This window comes from Rhinolophus ferrumequinum, chromosome 6 (genome assembly GCF_004115265.2).
Source record: "Rhinolophus ferrumequinum isolate MPI-CBG mRhiFer1 chromosome 6, mRhiFer1_v1.p, whole genome shotgun sequence".
NCBI lineage: Eukaryota > Metazoa > Chordata > Mammalia > Chiroptera > Rhinolophidae > Rhinolophus > Rhinolophus ferrumequinum.
The window spans coordinates 1712730-1734823 of NC_046289.1; the positions used below are offsets into that span (position 1 = coordinate 1712730).

At 61.7% G+C, this 22094-nt stretch overlaps 2 protein-coding genes across 7 annotated transcripts; one reads left to right on the forward strand and one right to left on the reverse strand.

Annotated features, from left to right (window-relative positions):
- Positions 1-1251: 1251 nt before the first annotated feature.
- TRMT61A (tRNA methyltransferase 61A) lies at positions 1252-12596 on the reverse strand. Of its 6 annotated transcripts, none has more exons than XM_033107804.1 (6): positions 12326-12596; positions 11402-11553; positions 7877-8052; positions 6836-6995; positions 4060-4326; positions 1252-2046 (listed from the first exon to the last, which is right to left on the reverse strand). In XM_033107804.1, exons 2-6 carry the CDS (start codon positions 11439-11441, stop codon positions 1781-1783), a joined length of 909 nt encoding a protein of 302 aa, XP_032963695.1. In that variant the 5' UTR covers positions 11442-11553; positions 12326-12596; the 3' UTR covers positions 1252-1780. The 6 variants fall into 6 exon arrangements, with proteins under 6 accessions (XP_032963695.1, XP_032963693.1, XP_032963696.1 ...); XM_033107802.1 differs by having other exon boundaries at positions 7877-8057; XM_033107805.1 differs by having other exon boundaries at positions 12506-12589.
- Positions 12597-12825: 229 nt separating this feature from the next.
- On the forward strand, positions 12826-16257 carry CKB (creatine kinase B). Its single transcript, XM_033107801.1, has 8 exons — positions 12826-13000; positions 13301-13519; positions 13678-13832; positions 13919-14051; positions 14380-14551; positions 15245-15368; positions 15600-15789; positions 15870-16257. Exons 2-8 carry the CDS (start codon positions 13327-13329, stop codon positions 16046-16048), a joined length of 1146 nt encoding a protein of 381 aa, XP_032963692.1. The 5' UTR covers positions 12826-13000; positions 13301-13326; the 3' UTR covers positions 16049-16257.
- Positions 16258-22094: the final 5837 nt, after the last annotated feature.

Below are 22094 nucleotides of genomic sequence, written 5' to 3' on the forward strand. Positions count from 1 at the left end.
CCCGCAGGCTCACCTCATTGGCACCCCTCCAAGGACCCACAAAACCTGGGGGGGGCCTCAAGCAGGGATGGCAGGTCTCAAGGGTTCTTGAGTTTTGGGCCCTTCAGGGAGCACGAGGCATCAAGGCCCCGCGGTGTGAATGTGAGGGCAGGTGGGGTTGTGGGGGAGGGCACAGAGCTCGGGCGCGCGCGCACGCACACACACGTACACACACGCACACATACACAGAAACACACACCCATACACACGTACACACACGTACACAGAAACACACCCATACACACGTACACACACGTATACACATGCACACGCACACATGCACATGTACACAGAAACACACCCATACACACGCACACACGTACAAACACGTATACAGAAACATGCACACACCAATACACATGCACACACATGCACACACAAACACACACGTACACATGCACACAAACACATGCACACAAGTACACAGAAACACATGCACGCACGCCCATACACACGCACACACACACACACATACACAGAAACACGCACACACCCATGTGCACACGCAAGCGGACACATGGACTCTCTCCCCTCCCCCACTATCCCCAGGGACAAGTGGCCCTTTCTGCAGTCGGGTGGCAATGGCCACACTCGCCTCTTTGTCCACTTCCTCCCAGGCTGTTGTCTTGGAGTCTAGAGCCCCATGGGGCCTGCTGTTGGACAGGGTGAAGGAGCAGGGGCCAGGAGGGCTGCAGGGGGAGGTCCAGCCGGGACACTGGTGTGGGGAAGGGGACTCTGGCCTCTAGGGCCACCAGAGAGACCAGGAAACACATGGGCAAGAGTGTTTATTTCTCCGCTAGGCATGGTCGGGGGCTCCGTGCCAGCACAGTACCCTGGGGCTCTTGCTCCAACCTGGGAAAGGGGAGGTCGAGGGAGCCACCCAGGCCCTTTGTGCACAGTGGCAGGCAGGGAGACCAGCCACATAGCACAGAGCTGGAGGCCAGGGCAGGTGCCATGTGCCCCCAGCCCTGGTGTTCTGCCCTCTGTCCAGGATGCACCTCCCCTGACAACCCCAGGGCTCCTGCGAGGGACAGGAGCACCTGAGAAGCTGGGGTTGAACAGCTGGGGCCCCCAACAGGGACTGGCTGGGTCACTCGAAGCATGTCACCATCCTGCTCCAGCTCCTGAGGGATGCTGTGTGTTCTCACTTATTGACACAACCGAAGGCACTTCCCAGGGGTGGGAAAAGGAGGCGGTGCACGCAGGGGCAGGGCTGCCCCTTCAGCGGGAGGGGAGGTGCAGCACCCAAGGGGGTGGGGTCAGGCCGGGGGCCACACAGCAGGGCCGCCTCTCCCTATTCATGCGAAGGCCCTGGGGAGGGTGGGCAGAGAGGCCAGAGCAGGGCTGGGCTTCCGATGAGCAGGCCCACAACCCAGGGCCCTGAGCCCCCAGCCCTCCTCCCTGAGTCTCTGCCCCCCCCACCTCCCTCCCTGTTTGGGGCCACCTGGGAAGGGGTGAGACCTGGGCCTCAGCATTCAGAAAAGCCTATGGCCGTGGGGACTCCGTGTGGTGATGAGCAACAGCAGGACTGGGACACAGAGCACAGTGGGACGGGTGGAGGCCTCCCTCCTGGGAACGAGGCCTGGTGTTGACGGTCCCCTTTTGGCCACCCAGGAGGCCCCCAGCTCCACCCCACCATCTGTCTAAACACAGGCCCCGCAGGCATCTGTGACCATATACGGCGCCGGCAGTGGACTGCGCCTTCCTGCCGGGGCCTCCAGCACTCCCAGCGGGCAGCACACTAAGCCGGGCTCTTGGTAGCAAAGGTCAGGTAGCCAGTGTGGCCCACGGCCTCCTTCATGGGTGTGCCGCTGCGGAAGGGGCAGGTGTCGGCGCCGGGGCCGAGGCCGGCTCCCAGGTCCGGCGCGGGCAGGCTGATGGTACGCACGTTGTACACCTGTGGCAGCGCCTCCAGGGTGCTGAGCTCTGAGAAGCCTCTGGCGGCCAGCGCCTGGCATGTGCGCTGCACCTGCTCTATGCAGGGTGAGAAAGAGCAGAAGCGCCCACCTGTGGGGGCAGGACCAGCGTCAGAGGGTGGGCGCTGCAGGACCTCCTGCCTGCCTGGCAGCCTCCTCTGTCTGGTGTCTATGGCTGGAACGGCAGGGCAGAGGCAATGCCACCCCCAGCCACCCCCAGACCCTCCAGGAGCAGGTACCGGTAAAGAAACCCCACTGTGAGTGAGGAGGGTAGATGTCTGGAGCCTGACCTGGGGTCTGAGGCTGGCCCTGTGCTTGGACCACAGAGGCCTGGGGTCAGGGGTGGGTGGAGCCTTGGTATGGCAGCTGCCAGCCCGCTGGGCACAGAACAGCCCTAAGTAGGCAGCCCTAACCAGGCAGCCCTAAGCACACAGCTCTCATTACACAGATCTAACCAGACAGCCTAACCAGACAGGCGTAACCAGATAGTTCTAACCACATAGCGCAGTACAGGGCTGGGGCGGGGCGGAGAATGGGGCCCTGGGGGTCGGGGGTATGGGTGGGGGACGGCCATCACAGGAAATTAGAGGCTGTCACCAGCTCCTGGGAACTGGAAGGCTGAGGATGATGGGGTGGGGGCAGGCGCTGACAGCCCCTTCCTCCCACCTCCCACTGAGAGCTGCCTACAGTGCCCGTCAGCCTGGCCCAGCGCCAGCCTAGGCCCCGATCCTGGCAGGGAGGGCACAGGAAAGCCAGAGCAGGGAAAGGGGTGTGGCCCTGGCAAGTCCTCTACTCTCTGTGAGGCCTGGTCACCTCAATAATACCTGGGGACACAGGTCCCCATCAGGGCTGCAGGAAGGTCTGGGCTTGGAGGAGACATGTGCAGCTTGAGGCCAACCCAGAGAGGGTATAGTGTCACTCTCAAGAGGGAACTCTGTCCCTGTGTACACTGCCAGGGAAACTGAGGCCCCACTAGGCAAGGCCCGAGCTTGCTGGCCAGCCTGAGGTCTGGAGATGGGGTGGGGAAGGGGCCAGGCTCACGGCAGGCAGGCCGGCCCATGAGTGAGTTGAGAGTGTCTGGGCCCAGAACAAACAGATCCAGGGAAATAGCCCAGGGGAGGGGCTTAGAGGGCACAGGGATGGGAGAACAGATGGCGTGGCTCCCTGGGCCAGCTACCAGCAAAGAGTCTCGGCAGCAAGAGGGAGGCCGAGGAGTGTGACTGCCTGGGCTCGGCCACGGCTGGGCAGCTGGCTCTAGTCTCCCTGGGACCGGGGCCTGGAACCGCCAGTGGCCCTGGAGCGGTGGGGGGGGAGGTCCAGGGCGAAGCTGGTGGGGGTGGAGATGAGGGGAGCCAGGGCTGCCCTTTTCCCCAGCCCCAGGCCACATTGGCAGAGACCAGGGACCCAGGAGTCCAGGACCAAGCCTGAGCCAGCTGGCGGGGTCCCACTAGCCTCTACCCTGCTGTGGGAAGGGCCTGGCATCTGTCTTTCAAGGGACAGCCCTTCCCCCCGGGCACAGGGCCTGCCTGCCCCCTTCACACAGGCTCAGCTGGGAGGAGGGAAGGGGCCTGGGGCCCGATTGCTCCTTCTCCAGAAAAGGGCAAAACCCAGGGCCTCACCAGTACTTCCCTGGCTTGCAGCCCACTTCCCGCCTCCACACCAGCGTCTTCCCTAAAAGGGACCAGCTCGCCTGCCTCCTGGCTTGGGGGAGGGGAGACTCTGCAGGGAACTGCTGGGGTCAGGGGCTGACCTCTGACCTCAGGCACACCGGTGGTGCAGGTCCCACCTCTCACTCAGGCGGGGCCACAGTCCCCAGGGGCCTCAGACATCTCTCACCTCTACCTCCACCTCCATGCAGGCACCCAGATGGAGCCCCATTCTCACCCATCTGACTCCTCCAACCCTCACCCTCTACCGGGTGACCTCCCCGTGGCTCCCGGGCCAGCCTGACTCACCGCTACCCCAGGTTAACAGGGGTGAGGGTTGGGGCCCAGCTGCAGTGTGGCCTGGACGGTTCTGACCTCTGGGTCATATGACCCAGAGCCGAGGAGGGTGGGCAGAGCTCGGCCCCCAGGACATACCCCTCCCAGAAACCCTGATGCACCTTCAACCTTGAGGGCATCCCAGGCGTGGCCCACAGCCTCCCAAGGGGACGGGATGTCCAGGAAGACGGCGTCCGCCATGTGGCTCACGCCGAAGCCGCTGCGGCACACGTCCTGGTTGTGCACAGTCACCCAGCGGCCCACACCGTGCTCCTGGAACTCCTCCCGCGCCTTCTCCGCCCGCTGCTGGTGGAACTCCACCGTGTGCAGGTGGCCTGTGGGCGCAATGGTGCGGATGATGGCGTGGGACACGGAGCCGCTGCCAGTGCCTGGGGGACAGGACGAGTATCAGGCGGACTGCTGGGGCCACGCAGGCAACAGCCCGTCCTCACCCAGAGAGACCCAGGGGCCCACGAGGTCAGCCAGCCCAGGCTACCGGTGGGCCTCACTTGTTAGCTGCCTGGCAGTGCTGGCTGCCGTGGGTGTGGGTCCTGAGGCTCGTCCAGGAAACCACTGGGGTCAGGGGCTGACCTCTGACCTCTGACCTCCAGCTCGGGGGTAGGCAAGCTGGGATTGATCCACAGATGTCTGCTGTGGGTCCGGGTGGGTGTGTGGCTGCCCCACCCAGTCCCCATGCGGGAATAAACATGGCTGCAGAGACCTAGAGATGGGGTTCTGCAAGGGGCAGAGTGGACAGAACAGCGTGGGCCTGTCCCACCACCTTTCATGCGGTGCCTGGGCCCCAGCTCCCCGAGTTCCCAGCCCACTCAGGTTAGTCAATCTCTGCCCCCAATCTCCTCCTGCCACGAGGGGTGTGGCTCTGCCCTCGCCCTGTGCACTTCCAGGACCTTGACACCACCTCAGCACAGAGCCTCGCTCCCCGCCATGTCAGCGTCCCCCCATTTCCCACCAACCACACGAGCCATTCCTCAGCTTCCTCCCAGTACCCCTCCGCTTGGCCTCCTAGCCTGCAGCGGCCCCCACCCAGCCCGACTTGCAGGTGCCACCTACTTGAGGACAACTCCCCAGGGCCATGTCCCTCCACTCCAGACTCCAGCTAGTGTCCATTGAACACTCGCCACCTCCCCTCAGCACCCAAACAGTGCTCAGCATTAATAACCGCAAAGCTGCACCTGATGCAACGCCAAGTCCACTCCCTGCCAAGCCTTCCCGAGCCCCGTCAACTACACAACTGCTCAGCAGACAGCACGAGGCCCCTTGACTCTGCCCACTCCCATCCACGGTGCACGCGCCAGGAACTCCTGCCACCCTTCCATGTCTCTCCAGGAGCCACTCCTTGTCTTGTCCCCACCAGCCTGCCGCACCCAGCTGGGCCCCTCCCTCCTGGCTGCCTCTGCAAAAGCCACCAGACTGGCCACCTTTAGTCCCATCTCAACACTCCCCGTCGGACCAGGTTGACCCCGCTCTGCACAAGCAGCAGAACAGCCCTCTCCATGCAGGGTGGAGTCAGACTACTAATGACGCTCCAAGCTGCGCCCCGTTTCCTCCCACCTCATTTCCTGCTCCTGCCATGCCAGCCTCCGTGCTGTCCCTCACTCAGGGCCCCTGCATGACCTCCCTTGGGGTGACACTCTCTCTTGGCTCTTGGTAGGTACCTCCTTCTCATCATTTTCAACTCAATGCCCCCTCTGCAGAGAGGTCTTCCCTAACCACCCTAACTCGAGGGACCCCTCTCGGAGTCACCCTCAAACATGAAGCCCTGTCTAACAAGCCTTCAGCATTCAACCCACTGAAATGGTCACACTGGGCTGACTTCCTACCTGTACCCTGAGAAGCAGAAACCTGGTCTTTCTTGTGCACAGCTATACCCACACTTCCAGAAGGGAAGCGGCACATCAGAGCAGCTTAGAAGCACGCCCACTGACCGAGCTCTCTCACCATAGGGGAGTGAGGCCCTGGCCGAAGGTGTACAGGGCCGGCAAGGGATGGTGCTGGCTCCGAGTTCTGCTGTCAACCTGCCACTGGCACCCTAGCTGCCCTGGTGCTGAGTCCTTGGCCTCTGCCCAGCCCCATCCACTCTGACCCAGAGCCTAGAGTCTGCATCTGACTCTTCCCATTCAAAGAGTTTGGCTGGGCAACAGGGACCATCCAATTGTCCACATGGAGAAACCAAGACCCAGAGAGGCACAGGATGGCCTGAAGCCCTCAGAGCGTGACCGCAGTGGTGTGGGAAGACTTCGTGAGCCCAGCTCCAGCTGTCGGGGTCCAGGCACCTCTGGCATGTTTTCTGCCAGATCTGCATGGCTCAATCTCCACCCCAGGCAGTCCTGGCACCTCTGGGTGTGTCTGTGTGTGTGAAGGCCCAAGAACAGCTGGCCTCAGGCACTTCTAGCTGCATCCCAGGTCCTGGGCTCAGTGAAAATGTGCTGGTTGAGGACGCGCGTGAGGTAGGCTCCCCACATACCACAAACACCTCGGCGCAGCCCTGGATACCCTCCAGGAAGGGGCACCTCTCGGTCCTGGGGCTGGGGCTCCCACTTGCTGCAGTCAGGGACTGCTCTGCCAGGCACCCTCTGCCCTTCTGTCAGCACCTCGGTCAGCACCAAGCAGCACTCTGGCCCCGCCCACCGCGGCAGGCAGGACCCTCACAGGCCACGACCTCCTGAGGGGCTATCTTTGGTCCAGTACTACCACCTCTCATTCAGATTCCAGCACCAGCACCTCCCTGCTCTGCCCTTCCTCTCTGCAGTCAGTGCCCCAGAAAGATTCTGTTAAAACAGGTCGAGTGGCCACGCCTGTCCTCAGAGAGGGCATGCTGGGGGCTGTCTCCACATGGGGTTTGCCTCGGTTTCTCAGAGGTAGAACCAAAGAACTCACCGGATTCACAGACCACGGCGCCGGGCCGCAGCTCCAGCATCATAGTGAGCAGCGCGATGTCCGTGGAGTAGAGGATCTGCGTGCGGTGCGGCAGGTTCAACGTCCACAGCTCCGGCGTGGGGTGCAGCACGTACACCCAGCCACCTCGGCCACAGGTCACCTTGGAGCCGAAGGGGCGGCCGATGAGGTCTACTGAGTGCCGCAGGACACCGTGCCGGGTCTGGGTCTGTGCCCCACGCTGCACGCGCACTGCCACCATAGCACCATGACCCAGTGACAAGATGGCTGTGTCACCCTCTTTGATCAGCTCCTCATAAGCCACAAAGCTCATGGTACTGCAGACTGGCAGGTGCCAGGAACCTGGAAGAGGTGTGTGGGGGCATGAGCACGTAGGGGCTCCAGGAGGCCGGGCATGCGTGGTAATGCCCAGACCCTGAGCCTGGGGGTGGGGTGAATGGCTCAGGCCCTGGCACTGTCCACCAGGACAGCACAAGGCTGCACCCTAGCCTGGCATTTGAAGCCCTTTTTGGTCTGGGTCATGAGACAGAAGCCATCAGCCCAATCACAGATGGACAGACTGAGGCCAAGCAACGGCAGAGAATGGGCCCGAGGAGTCCCACAAAGTCAGGACCTGACCCTCCCACAAAGTCAGGACCTGACCCTCTCATCACCCTTCTCCAGAAGCTTGGCTCCCATTCTCCAAGTGTGAGATGAGAGCGGCAGCCAACGGGAAGCAGCAAATGGTCACCCCGTTTCCAGGCTAGATGGGGCAGAACCCACCTCTCCTCAATCTCCCCGAATGCGGGCTTCTGGGCGGACGGGTGGCAGGGGGATGCAGTGAGGCAAGGGCCCACAAGCACAGGCTGAGGACACGCAATGGGCCTTAAACACAAGCACCCGCTCAGCCTGGGCAGAACGGGAAGGGCGGGCCGGCACGGCTGGCACCTGGCTGGGGGCGGCCCACGGAGGCTGGAGGGACGCGCAGGGCCCGCCAGGGAGACCCCCGCCCGCGCACTGTCACGTGGCCCCGCAGAGTCTCACCAGCGACACTGTGTCGACTCCTGCGGCGGGAGGCTCCGCACGTGGCACCGCGACAGCGGCCACACCACTTCCGGCTCCTCGGGCCCGGCGCCCGCCGATGACGTCACGGCGCCCTGCGGTCGCTCGCGGGATCGCGGGGCGCGCCTCCGGGTCAGCTTCCTCCCGGATGCGCGTTCCTGTGCTTGCACACGCCCGTGCAAAGACAAGCTGAAAGTCCCACCGCCCCAGAAGTAGGCCGCGCGGGCTGCGACCAGGGCAGGGCCGCGACAGCCCTGGAGTCCCAGGACCGCCCGCCCACGGCTAGCTGCCCAGTCCCGTGAGGACACTTTGCTGTGGGCACTTTGTCACTGCAAATCGCTCTGGGAACACCCCTGACTGGGCCCCAGGGTGCATTCCAGAAAATGGAATCACATATCAGAGGGTTTAACTGGGATCAGCCAAGGTGCAGGAGATGGGGGTCTGGCAGGGTCTGCAGAAGTGGCCTTCCGCCCTGGCCCTGACTCTCCCTGGTCTGCCTCCCCCGCAGGGGCACATTCTCTGCAGTGCAGAAGCCACTTACACGAGGGAGGGGGTCCTGTGTCCCAGGACCCAGGGTGCAATGAGAGCTGGATGAAATGGGCTGAGCGGGGGACTGGAGACGGCAGAAAAGGGAAGCAGCAGCTCTGTTATTGCTCAGCAGGGCTGATTCAGAGCAGGTTCCTCTGTGGGGAGTGTAGAGAGGGAGTGGGGGCAGGGGCCGGACTGTCTGCCTCCAGCACTCCGCTCCCTGCAAGGCGGGCTTAGCTTTTGGGCCTGGAGCGTGATAGATGTGCCCAGCCCACTCAGCTCCCCTGTAGCCTGGGCCCTAACCCAGGGCCTGGCAGCAGTAACCCCACTAGGACACCTCTCAGGCCCGGGCTGCTCCAGCCTGCTCAAACGGGAGTGGCTAGGCCCCTGCAGAGCCAGCCCCTTCCCCAGCGCTGCCAGCCTGTGAGGCTCTCTGAACTCTTCCAGGATGGACCAGGGTGTCTGTAACCCTTGTCATGGGCCCCTCTGGGTCCATGGCGGAAACCCGGGTGCCTGGCTTCAGCCCTTCCATGCCCCTGCCCTGGCTGGGCTTGGGTCTGGGAGCTCCGGGGATAAGAAGGTGAGGGACTGTTGGTGGCTTCCCACTCTCTGGGTTCATGTCCCTGTGTGGCTGCATCATGGCTTCCCTGCCTCCTGCTCTAACACTGAGACAACCCAGCCCCACCCATGGCTCACCAGCCTCTCTTCCCAGTGACTCTGCTTCACCCCCTTGGTGATGCACCGCCTGAATCACTCCCTAATTGCTCCCCTGAGATCTCAATTTTCCACTTCTCCTGGGGGTTCCTCTTTCCCCAGCCACTCAGCTGGGGTGTGGAGCTGAGGCTGGACGCCTACTAAGCCTAAATTAAGACTCGGTGACTTGGTGGTGGTTTCCTGTGGTCCTGACTTCCCACTTTCTTCTTTGTCCGTGACTGGCTGACCAGCTCCTCCAAGTGCCCCTCCTCCACAGCCTCCCAGAGCTGTCCTTCTGTTCCATCGGAGCCCGCCCCAGCCCTTGGTCTGAGTCCTCAAGCACTGGACTCCTCCAGGCCCCGGGCAGAGTCTGTATACTGGGACTCCTCCAATGAGAATTGATGCTTTGTAAGCCCAGCTAAGTGTCACTGCATTGAATCCTCCCCACAATCCTGTGAGGGGGGGACCACTTCACAGATGGGGAAACTAAGACTCAGGGAGGTTAAGTAACTTGTCTAAGGTCACACAGCCAATGAGACCAAAGTGGCACTGGGATGTAAAGCCAGTAAAGCTAGCTGCAGAGAAACAATGGAAGGTTTGAAAGAGGGGGGAACAGGCAGGAAGGAGACCCTGGAGGAAATGGAGAAGCTAAGGATGCCCACCGGGGAGGCTTCGCCCACATCCCTAGCAGGGATCAGGTGACCGAGGTCCCCTCCTCTCTGCCCAGCCCATGCTCTGAGACCCCAAGGAAGCCCTGCCCCTCTGCTCTTCCCAGCTAACTTCCCCTCTGGATTCTGCAGAGCTTAGGACCAGGGCACCAGGAGGAACAATGCCTACCTGGCTGCACTCAGACAGACGATGATGATGACTAAGGTCTCCAGTGCCCTGCCCAGAGGCTGGCCCTGCCCGGAGCCTGGCCCACCTCTGCCTGCCCTGCACCCCCGGCTGACGGGGGTAAGGGGTGGTGATCTGTGGATGAAAGGCCAGCCACTCCTTTGAGGCTCTTGAGAGGCCAGGTGGTTAATGTATAACCAATTATGATACATTACGTCTGAGGAACCTGGACCATAAACTGGCCAGGTGATGTCACCCAGCTTTTGCCTGGATGCCACCAGACCGACTTCGGTGTGCCCGGAGGAAAGTGGAGGGTCCACAGATGAGAGCCAGGTCAGCCAGGGGCAGTTCTGGCTGTGGTGGAGGCTGACCCCTTCCAGCCCCCAACCCTTGCTGCCCTGCTCTGGGACCAACCAGTCTCCCAAGCAGCCCCTGCCTTGTTGGGGGCCGCACCTTGTCATTTGGGTCCGAAGACCTCGGTCGCCCTCCCCTTCCCCCATCACAGCTGCTGAACACCCTGCACTGTCAGTCTGAGCCCCGCCCAGGTTTGGCCTGCCTGGGGTCCCCAGGGTGGTCCTTGGGTGACGTTAGCACAGGGCCAGTCATTCTGGAATCATTGAGTGATTGCGGTGCCTCTGACCTGACCCCTCTGTCACCCACCTTCTGATTGTCCCTTTGCTTATCTGAAAAATGGGGACAAAACACCCATCTCAGAAGGCTGAGGGTTGCAGGAGCCCTCGGCAGGAGTATCCCCAGGGCCTGACCCTAGGCAAGGCCGCCGCAAGCCAGTGGACCTCCTCTCCAGTGTGGACCTCGCCTGTAGAGGGAGCGGGGAATGGGAGTCCTTCTTCCACCCCACAAAGTGCTCGGGTCCTTGGCCAGCCTGAGGGTCGGGGAAGGTGGATGGCGTTCTGAGAAATTGCAGAGGCTGAAGACAAAGAAGAAGCCCTGAGTGCACCCCCTCTTCAGGGTCTGAAAGCTAAGTCTGAAAGCCAAGTCAGCCTCCAGCAGCAGCAGCAGCAGCTCTGGTTTCTAGAAACAGAAACTTGAGCCCATCAGGCCTTCGGGAGTGGGGAAGTGGGGAGGGTAGCTGCAGATATTTGTAAAATTGGGGGAAGGGGCTGCAAAGGGACACAAGAGTGCAGGAATTCCAGGCTTAAGGGACACCTGCTGTCTGGCCAGCCAGACCATTGGCCTTTTTACAATGGTTTGTTTTGTGGGTCTAAAAAAAAAACACACCACAAAACTCAAAATGCTGACTGGGAATAGGTCAAAGCATGCCAAGGTGAGCTGGGGAAGAGGCAGGCGTCCCTTCTGGTCACCACAAGGACAGCCAGGGACAGCTGGGGAGATTCCACACCCTTTGATGAGCACACAGGCAGTGCCGGTCCTCTGGGTCACTGAATGTGCCGGTCCTCTGGGTCTCTGCTTCAGCGCCCACTCCCTACCTACCTTGGAATTCCTGGCTCTGCCCTGCCCCAGCCGCGCCCATCTCCTCCCATCTCCTGCTGCTGTTCTGTGCACTTGGCTGCTGTCTCAGGGCCAGTCTTCCCTCAGCAGCAGCCTACGTTCACCTTGCTTCCGACAGAGCTCACCATGCAGGCCTGGGAAGATTTTGTGAAATATACACATAGATAAGGGCTTCCCCTTTTCTGGCTTTACTCACGAAGCAACACATGATGGGTATTAGCTACAGAATCTCCAATGCACTCTTTTTAATAGCTGTATACTTTTCCACACGGCAGACATGCCTCCCTACCCGTTGGCTAGTCCCCAAATGATGGGTGAGTTATATCCAGGTTGGTTTGTGTTTGTTTTTCCCACCACACAACTTTTGGCCTATCTGCAAAGAGAAATGACTGTCCTTTCTATCGGCTGGATTCCTAGAAGTGGGATTGCTGGGTCAAGGAGTGTGAACATTTTTAATTTTAATAAATCCTGCCAGATTACTTCCCAAAAAGGATGTAGCAATTCACAGTTGCAGGCAGTGTGTGGACGCCTGTCTCCCCACATTCCAACCCATAGCCAACACTGGCTGCTGTCAATCTTACATTTTTGTCAATCTGAGTGTGTTGGGGGTAATAGAATGTGGAGACATTGTTTTAATTTGCCTGATTCTGATTTATAGTGAGTTCTTTTTTTTTTTAATCTCACATATGTTTGTGTTTCATCTTTGCCAGTCTCTGGGGACTGCCTTTGGGGGTGGGGTGGTGAGACTGAACCTGTCCCCAGCAGAGAGGGCCTAGGGCTGGGGTCTGGAGACTGTGAGCCTGTGTACTCCCCAGCGGCCGCTCAGGGTTACAGTGTTCCTGCATCTACCAGGAGGGGCAGGGCCCGGGGTCCCTGGCTCAGATCCCCCAGAGCCTGGGTACTTGCCCAAGGTCAAAGCACCGCAGGTGCCACCGGGCTGGGCCGGAGCCAGACTGCGCCTCCGGTGCGCCTTCGCCTTCGCTCTGCACCAAGATCTCCCGGGAGATGCAAGCGGGCACCTTGAGAAAGGTCGGCGGCTCAGAACCAGCTCAGACCGGGCGGGGCGGGGCGGGGCGGGGGCAGTACCTGCTGCAGAAGCCCGAGCCTCTCTCGCCCGGCCTCTCGCTGCCGCTGCCGCCGCCGCCGCCATCGCGGGGACTGGCAGAGGAAGGCAGAGGTGGGATGCAGACGAGCCCGAGCGTCCTCAAGTGCCGGGTGGCTCTCCTGCCTCAGTTTCCCGCGGGGTGGGGGGCGACTCCAGGACGTCCAAGGGTCTGAGGTTCCGGCTTCGGGGTCCTGGGCAGGCGCCGGGCAGGGCGGGCGGGTTGTGCCGGGGTCCCAGCGAGGAGACACACAGGGTGGGCGGCCTTGGGGGGTGGTCTGGGGCTGCGGGCGGAGGACAAAGCAGCGGCACCACCCCGCGGTGCAGGCCAATGGAATGAATGGGCTATAAATAGCGGCCAATGGGCGGCCCGCCCTGCACCCCTTAAGAGCCACGGGAGAGGCGAGCGGCCGCTGTTTGCCAGCGCCGCGCCCGGAGTTGCTTAAGGACCGAGCGCTCCCCCTACGCCCGGACGCCTGGTGAGTGGGCCCGAGGGCTGGGGATGGCCGCGCTGGGCGCCGGGGCAGCAGCGATGCACACAGAGGGACCCCGGGGCATCTTGCGCTCCGGACGCGCCCGGGCAGGCAGCCGCGAGTGCGCGCGCTGGCGGGTCCGCGGTCCTTGGTGGTGCCGGCGCCCTCTGCCTGCGCTGCGGACCCCGCTGACCTTGGCCACATCCCAGGTTGACTGGGGGCCAGGGCTGCGGGGTCCTGAGTGGTTTGTAGGTCCGGGGGAGGCCGGGTGCGCCGGGTCCCCGCTGATGCCGCGTCTCCCCACAGCCCACAGCCCGCCGCCCGCCGCCGCCATGCCCTTCTCCAACAGCCACAACACGCTGAAGCTGCGCTTCCCGGCGGAGGACGAGTTCCCCGACCTCAGCAGCCACAACAACCACATGGCCAAAGTGCTGACCCCCGAGATGTACGCTGAGCTGCGCGCCAAGAGCACGCCGAGCGGCTTCACGCTGGACGACATCATCCAGACCGGAGTGGACAACCCGGGTACGCGCACGCCCGTCCCGGGGTCAGGATACTCCCGGGGCTAAGGTCCAGCGCCCTCCAGAACCCCTCTCGGGCCAGAGTTCCCGCGCAGCCGCAGGGTCCTCGGCTGCTTGCTCAGGCCTGGCGGTGACGTCACTGTCCCCTTCCTCGCCCCCCAGGCCACCCGTACATCATGACCGTGGGCTGCGTGGCGGGCGACGAGGAATCGTACGAAGTGTTCAAGGAGCTCTTTGACCCCATCATCGAGGACCGTCACGGTGGCTACAAGCCGAGCGACGAGCACAAAACTGACCTCAACCCTGACAACCTGCAGGTGCGGGGTGGCCCGGGTGCGGGGCGGCCCGGGTGCGGGGCGGGCTACGAGTGGTATCCCGGCGCTCACCCCCGCTCGGCCTGCAGGGAGGAGACGATCTGGACCCCAACTACGTGCTGAGCTCGCGGGTGCGCACAGGCCGCAGCATCCGCGGCTTCTGCCTCCCCCCGCACTGCAGCCGCGGGGAGCGCCGCGCCATCGAGAAGCTCGCGGTGGAAGGTAGGGGTCTGCCCGCCCCGGCTCGGCCGCCTCCACGTCCCCGGCCCCGCCCCAGCTTGTTTACCAGTCACCCGAGCCACCGCCGAGTTCTTATCTGCGCGCGCGGTCCGGTTTCCCGAGAGACCGAGGCCCAGCCCCGCACCGACTGCGGCCGGGCTGCGGTCCGGTGAGGGCCGCCCGACTGAGTCACCTCCTCCGACCGCCGCCGGACCGCATGGACTGGGCTCCCACAGGGCTGGGCGCGCGTGGGGAGGTGGCGGCCCCGTGCTGCCCGGGTGGGGGTGGGGCCAGGGCCCGCGGCTTGTCCCCTGAGCGCGCCCCTCCGCAGCACTGTCGAGCCTGGATGGCGACCTGGCCGGCAGGTACTACGCGCTCAAGAGCATGACAGACGCGGAGCAGCAGCAGCTCATCGACGACCACTTCCTCTTCGACAAGCCCGTGTCGCCCCTGCTGCTGGCCTCGGGCATGGCCCGCGACTGGCCGGACGCCCGCGGCATCTGGTGCGTGACCACTCCCCTCCCCCTCCCGCGGCTCCCCCACCTCTTCCTCTACGTCCTGCCCTCGCCCAGGCTGGGAGGGGAGAGGGAGAGGCCGCGCTCCTGGGACGGGTTTGGTGCCGCCCAGGCCTCCTCTCAGGTGACGTTGACCGCGCAGGTGCGTGGAGGGACCCGGCTGATGGAGGCCTCAGCCTCCGGATCTTAGAGGTGGGGGACAGGTCGTGTTGGCGTCTCTCCTCCACCCCCTCTTGGGAGCTGGAGCTTCTTGTTTTCTTTCTCACCCGCCCGCTTCCCCCTTCCTCTGAGGATCTGCCAGGTGCTGGGTGACGCAGACGCTTCCCGGTGGAGGTTGGGGGAGGGCTTACAGCCTCCTGTCCCCACGGTCTGGGTAGGGCGGGCTTCAGCGCCCAGATACAGCGCTTTCCCCTGGGGGGGCTGTCCGGGCTCCCCCGCCCCTTACGTCCTAGGTTGGGACCTGGCCCCAGGGCTCGTGACTGGCAGGATGGGGACAGTTCAGGGCTTTTTGAACCCTTTCTGAGCTGTCCTGTGTGGCGGGAGCTGGGGTTCTGGGTATAGCTGGAAGGAGCACCTCAGGGATTTGTGAAGTTCCTCCCGTCTGGCGACCCCCTAGAGTTTTCCTGGATGTGCCCTGAGACCACAGTCCAGGGAGGAGCCTTGACTGTGGCCCTCCCCCAGGCACAATGACAATAAGACCTTCCTGGTGTGGATCAACGAGGAGGACCACCTTCGGGTCATCTCCATGCAGAAGGGGGGCAACATGAAGGAGGTGTTCACCCGCTTCTGCAATGGCCTCACTCAGGTCAGGCCTGCCGCTCCAATAGGGGCTGGCATGAGTGGGGGTTCAGTGCCAGGGAGGGGGCAGGGCCAGGCCCCAGAGCTCAGGCAGGGATGTGGGTGCCCTATCAGTCTCCCTGGGGAGTCTGGGTCTCAGTCACCTCAGGCTCCCGCCTGGGGCTTCTGGGTCCCAGCTGGTCCCTTGGGGGGAGGGGCATCTCACAGGCCTTCCCTCTCACACCTTCTCCACCTCCAGATTGAAACACTCTTCAAGTCTAAGAACTACGAGTTCATGTGGAACCCTCACCTGGGCTACATCCTCACCTGCCCGTCCAACCTGGGCACAGGGCTGCGGGCAGGTGTGCACATCAAGCTGCCCCACCTGGGCAAGCACGAGAAGTTCGCGGAGGTGCTCAAGCGGCTGCGCCTTCAGAAGCGAGGCACAGGTGAGTGGGGCAGGGGCTGCTGGCAGCTCTCTCTCCCCGGGGCTCCCACCCCAGCCCTGCTGACCCGGCTGCCTCCCCAGGTGGTGTGGACACGGCTGCTGTGGGCGGGGTCTTTGACGTCTCCAACGCAGACCGCCTGGGCTTCTCGGAGGTGGAGCTGGTGCAGATGGTGGTGGACGGCGTGAAACTGCTCATCGAGATGGAACAGCGGCTGGAGCAGGGCCAGGCCATCGATGACCTGGTGCCCGCCCAGAAGTGAAGGCCCAGCCCGCACCTGTCACCGCCACCAGCCCTGCTGCTTCCTAACTTATTGCCCGGGCAGTGCCCACCACGCACCCCTGGTGCTCGCCGCCTGGCGGCTGAGCCCTTAGCCTCGCTGTAGAGACTTCCTCTGTCGCCCTTGGTAGAGTTTATTTTTGTGATGGCTAAGATTTGCTGATGTCGAAATAAACTAGGGTTTTGGCCTGCCCCGAGTCTCTAAATGCCGCCTCCCCTTTCCACGGGCAGCCAGGCCGTGGGGGCCCGAGTTTGAGGTCTGCCCCTTCCGCGTCACTTTCTGTCAGATGGGACAGTATCCAGGAGGTGGTCACCCTGCTGTGCCCACCCAGTCCTATTCGGAGAACCCCTCTCGGCTAGCCTGTCTGCTTGGTGTCCCTGTAGGCCTGGGGGGGGGGAGGCTGAAGGGAGGGGCAAGGAGGAGGAGGAGCTCCAGGCTGGCAGAGCCTCCACCTGAGAGCTCTAAGGGCATTGGGGCCTGGGGGGTGGAGCCTGGCACTTTGCTCAGCCCCATCTTGCAGAGTGGGGGAGGGGTGCACCCTGTGGGGAGGGGGCGGGGTGGGGGGCAGGAGGCCAGAAACTCGATACCTTTCTGTTCTTTTCCTCTCCAGCCCCCAACACCTACCCCACAACGCTGATCCCCCTCCTGTCATCCTGGCAGCCTCTCCCTGCCTCCCTTTCCAACACCTACTCTATCTGCTACATCTCTCCCCTCCCTCCCAACCGCCACTCAAGCTGAACGGATCCCCCCTGGCCCCTAGGCCCAGCCCTCCAGTCCCTTCACACAGGGCTCCCTCCCTGCGGACTTCCCTACGGGACCCTCAGGTGCCCTGGCCTCTTGGCCTCCATGGTGGGTCCCCCTCGATAGGGTCCCCGGCCAGGAGGGGATTTGGGGCTGTTCTCCTTGGTCTGTTTCCCTGTCCAGCCACTCCCCAGCTGCTGCTGTCCCTGATCGGGGCCCCACCATGGGTGGGCCCCCTGACGGAATGGGCCGGGACTGGGGAGCAGAGGAGGGGCCTGGGGGCTGGCCAGGGCTGGGCTGTCTCTTCTCCAGCTCCACCACTTTGTGGAGTCTGTGCTGCCACCTGCTGGCCAAGGCCACCTCTGCCCGGCCACTCCATCGCCAGGGTCCCGGCGCCCCAACTCCTCCAGCTTGGGCAGGCTGGCCTTACCCTCCCTGCTGAGGTTACCCCATAACCAGGAGACGCCGGGCATGGCCTCCGCACCCACCATCTTCTGGGCTGGGCAGTCTTCCTGACTAAAGGTTGTGGGCTCTCGTGTGCCAGTACCTGGTGGCATGTCAACCAGGCCCTGGGGCTCAGGACCAGCAGATATGTGTGTGTGTGTGTGGGGGGCCAGCAGTAGAGTAGGAGGTGCGTCCTGGTATCTGTCTCTGTGTCCAGGCTCGGTCTGAGGGGCCCATGTAGGCGGTGTCCGAGCTGGGCTGGCCCCCTTGTGCACAAGGCTGGGGTGGGGATCTCTGCACCCATCCTTTGGGCCCTGGGCTGACCAGCCTGGGGGCTGGGGCCAGCTCTGGGCCCACCCTTTTGCCATGAAGGGCCAGGCCAGAGGCACACGTCACACAGGGCTCCCTTTTTCTCGGCTTCAGTGTACATCTCCGGCCAGTGAGAGCTGGACCAGGCCACACGGTGCTCTGCAGACTGTCAAGTCTGATGACTCTGGGGACAAAGAGCTGCGCCGAGCACGCCGCCTGGGAAAGGCCTTGCCCTGCAGAGGGGAGGCTGAGGGCAGCGCCCGCCCGCAGGAGGCAGCAGGAGCAGTGGGGAGCTCTCCCCGGCCAGTCCAGGAGCTGCCCGGCCTTGCTGTGTCACCAGTACCCGAGCCACTGCTGTGTCCAGGGAGCAGCACTGACAGCACGTGGCCTGAGGGGCCTGGCCAGCTCTGTCTGCCCCCTCCAGCAGAAGGCCCTCCTGTGTGCTCAGCCCCTCACCTCTGCTTGGGCAGAGCCTGGCTGGGGGCACAGACTCAGGAAGAGTGACCATCCCCAGCCACCCCGAGGTATGCACAGCACATTGCTTTTTGACAGAATGTTTCAGAGGGCATGTTTCACCGTCTCCACTATCAGGCGGGGCGCTCCAGGAACACCAGGGGCATGTCAAATGAGCTGACACCTGGACTCGCCCTGTGCAGGCCTCTTGGCACATCACCCAGGAAGGCAGGCGGAGTGGCAGGGCCTCACTCAGGACTTCCTCCCAGCCCTGAGGCTGGAGCCCCACCTTTCTCCTCCTCCACCCAGTTCCCAGGGGCCTGTAGGGAGGACTCAGAGCTACACCTGACTCTACACCAAGGCTGCTCTCCTGGGCCACCTGTTTTCCTACCCAATCGTTTCCCTCTGTCTCGCTGGTTTCTCATTTCATCTTGCTGTACTGAAACTTTCTGGGACAAGACCTCAGCTCAGCAGTCCACGGACCCTTTGACCAGCGCCCCCCACAACCCCCTTTCCTCTGGATTCCAGAGAGATTCAAACGGAGTGAGTTTAATTTTCCCTGAAATCACGGACAAACGTGGGATGTCTAAGAAACGCCCTACCACCCGCTATCAAGGGAACACACCATTTTATTCATTCACTGTCTTGGGTGGAGTACAGACAGCATTCAAACCTGCCACCGCTACTGCCACCACTGGTGGGGAAATGAGCCCACTGACCGGCAGGACCACTCTGTGGGGGCCCCAGCCCTGGGCACTGCTGGGCACTTAGCAGCATCCCTGGCCCCCAACGTCTAGATGCCAGCAGTATTACCCCCCCACGTGACATGTAAAATGTCTCCAGACATTGCCAAATACCCCCTGGGGACCAAAATTGCATCCCTGCTCCTTTGAGAAACACTGCCCTGCAGAAATAATTAAGAGACACATTGCTTAGAACAGAGGAGAACTGCCAGGACTACCAATATGCAGGGTCCATTAACAAGCCAGGCTGCCTCCCTCAGTGACACTACATGCAACCACCCAGTGTCAGAAGTCAGTGAGACGCCGACACACTTAAAAAAGCTGAAGTGTCAAACCAGGTTACCAAACAGCCTGTACTCTGAGATCCCACACAGAACACGGACGGAAAAACCCCGGGGAACAGCAGTGAGCTGCGTGTGCGGGGGTAACATGTGACTTCTTCCTTTAAACTTTAGCTTTCAAATTTTCTACAGTGAACATGTATTTATTACTTGTATAAGCTGAACCAAATTCTTTTTTAAAGTGTTCTTTAAAAAATGCTCTAATGTGTCAGTTTGTGGGAGGCCACCGAGGCAGCAGGATATCACTGTCACAGCTCCTCACTTGCTCTGCTGGGACGGCTCACCACCCCCTGGGCTGGGGAACTGAGGCTCAGAGAGGAGAGGACAAGTCGGGTGACCAGTGAGGCCACCCGTGTCCAAGTCGAGAGCTCTTTGCATTGCTCTATGACGTTCCAGAACATTCTAGCCCTCGAGTGTGCAGGACCTGCTTTTCTATTTGGAGCGCCTCCTCCAGCACCTTCGGGGGGGGGTTGCCCACTGTGCTCACACGGGATCTGAGTCCATTTCCTTTTCCACAGGTAACAAAGGGAAATAATCTTTTGATGGCAAGAAGTCAACTTTCTGGGTGTGAGGTTGCCACCAAGCAGGGGACAGCAGTTAGACTGGGAGAAGTGAGGCTTGGATGACAAAAATCTGGTTTTTCAAGGGTGCCTGGAGGCCCTCTGCAGGACCCACTCACAGGTTGGGAGTCTTCCCACCTTCCTCCCCAACCTGTCTTTCTAGAACTGGGCCTGTTTTGCTGACGACGGAGAAGTGAAGGCGTCTGCTTGTCAGAAGCCCTGACTTTCACAGCCTTCCGAATTGGGGGCTTGTCAAAATTTAAGGCTTGACTTAATTAACATTAAGACCCAGAAAAGCTAAAAGTACTCTTTCCAGCTCCTCCAGCTTCTGCTGAATCTCTGTGCACACGGCTGCTCGTGTGCCAGCAGCCATTTTCCCTCCGCTTTCGTAACAAAGCCCTGGTTCTGAGCCTGCTGTGCAGCTGCCAGCCAGAGGAGCACGCTTCCAGGATGCCCTTACGCGGCCGTAACCACAGGGTAAAACGCTGCAGCGGCCATCATGGGGTGTGAAGACAAGGGCCACCCAAGCCCGGCAGGCGTGCAACCTGGTGACAGCCAGCACCACTCCTGACCTGGCCATGAGGACCGGAGCTGGGACCCTGCTCTGTTATCCACTAACCCTCAGCAAGGTGGGACCCAGCCAGATGCTGGCTGTCTGCTCTGGGTCCTGCCAGGCTAGGAGGTGAATTTGTCCAGGAATTTAATTAGAACTGAGACCAGTGGCTCCAGAAACACAGTCTGGGGCCCTGCCATGCCAATGTGCGCTCAGGCTGGCACATGCAGACCCGACACTGATGGCAGTGGCACCAGTACCTCCAGGCTTTTCCTTTGCCAGTCGGTCTAACCTGGGGCTCCCTTCTGCATGTCTGCTCTCTGCCCTACCCATCCAAAGCCCAGGGCTACCTCTGCCCAAAGCCCCAGGGAAGACTTCCCTGCCTGCCCCAGCCCTCCTTCCGGGAAGGACTTCAGTCCTCCCCCATCGTTCTTGGCGGTTACCCTGTGTCACTCTCCCGTCACACAACTGTATTGTTATGATGTCTCTGAGAAGACAGGCTTTGGGTCTTCTGCCATTCATCCCATCCCCCCCCACTGGGCTGCTCCCATTGCCAGACACGTGGTCTGTGAACACATGCCCAGATCATTCCGGAAATACACACTTACCAAGAAAACAAAAACAGAAAACAAACCCAAAAGCTCTATTAAATTTTCACTAAAATGAAGTCGTTTCGTCAATACTTCTGACCCAAACTGCCCCACACATGAGGTTGCACTTCAAATGAAACACTTTCAGAAAGAAACAATACAGTGTTACATAATCATCCCTACTTGAAACAGTTGCCACCGCGCTTGACAGGCGTGTGTCTCGGAGAGGACGTGCTCCGAGCAGGGCAGCCCAGAGCCCCTGCCTCCTCCTCCTGCTTTCTGAGCCCACAGAGGATCGAAACGTTCGTCTCCCCGCGGCGAGGACGGGATAACACAACTTTCTTGCCCAGGCCAGTCCCAATGTTTTGGTTCAGTTTACGAATGACACGACGCAAGGAAATGCAGCCCAGCACGATGTGTGTGCCCGCACACGTCATGCCACCAAGACAAAGGTGCACGACACGGCCTTCCTGGCTAAAGGACTCCCACCCACCACGGACAGGCCAAGAGCCACGGGACAAGCCCACCAATGTCCTCCTGAGCTCAGAGCTCACGGGGACGACCCAGGGGCAGGGACTGGGGCAGCAGCAGAGGCTGGCCCGAGGACCCGAGCAGAGGAGGCAGTGGCCCCAACAGCGCCCAGAGCATCCAGGGGGCTAGGAGCTGGCGGAGCAGCACGGCTCCCGGTGTCGGGAAACGGCTCTCAGGGGACCCCCAACCAAGGGACTCCTGGAGCCATACTAATGAACAGGACTGCATATGCTTCTCCCCAGCGTATTCCCATGCAAATCACGCCTGCTCCGAGAATGCCTCACACCTACCCACGCCTGCTGCTCCCTCCCCAGGGACGAGGGACGCAAGTCAGTGCAGACCTCACTCCGGAAGGAGCCGGCTGCCAGGTGCCCCCACCAGCCTGCTTCCTCCCTGGTCCCCAGGGCCGGGCTTCTCAGTGCAGTGCGGTCTGTTTTGGTCTGATGGCAGCAGAACTCTACCCCGAAGCCTGCCAGGTCATCCCCCAAGGAAGTGTTGGGCTGAAGACCCCTTAACAGAACAGAGGTGCATTGTGTGAGACACAGTTTACTGGGACGGCGACAAGACAGAGCCTGCCCCCCGCCCCCCCAGCCTTGCATGTGCTGCTCCTTCCTCTTCCACTGAGCAGACACGGGGGTGTACCTGTCACAGGCTGTACCTGTCACCGTACCTGCCTCCCCCACCCAGACCGGCGTTCCTTCGTGCAGCACTGGCCATACCAGTTTTCGCGACCGTGTCTGTCTCTCTCTGCCTGTGAGAACGA

Coding starts and splice junctions, on each gene's coding strand:
- TRMT61A (XM_033107802.1), bottom strand. CDS start 11,451: ATGGGAGGAGATGGGCGCGGCTGGGGCAGGGCAGAGCCAGGAATTCCA. Junction 8,058..11,401: donor GCAGAGCCAGGAATTCCAAG/GTAGGTAGGGAG, acceptor GGCGTGTGCAAG/CACAGGAACGCGCATCCGGG. Junction 4,327..6,835: donor CGCCGTGGTCTGTGAATCCG/GTGAGTTCTTTG, acceptor CCTGTCCCCCAG/GCACTGGCAGCGGCTCCGTG.
- CKB (XM_033107801.1), top strand. CDS start 13,327: ATGCCCTTCTCCAACAGCCACAACACGCTGAAGCTGCGCTTCCCGGCG. Junction 13,520..13,677: donor GACCGGAGTGGACAACCCGG/GTACGCGCACGC, acceptor CTCGCCCCCCAG/GCCACCCGTACATCATGACC. Junction 15,369..15,599: donor TCTGCAATGGCCTCACTCAG/GTCAGGCCTGCC, acceptor CTCCACCTCCAG/ATTGAAACACTCTTCAAGTC.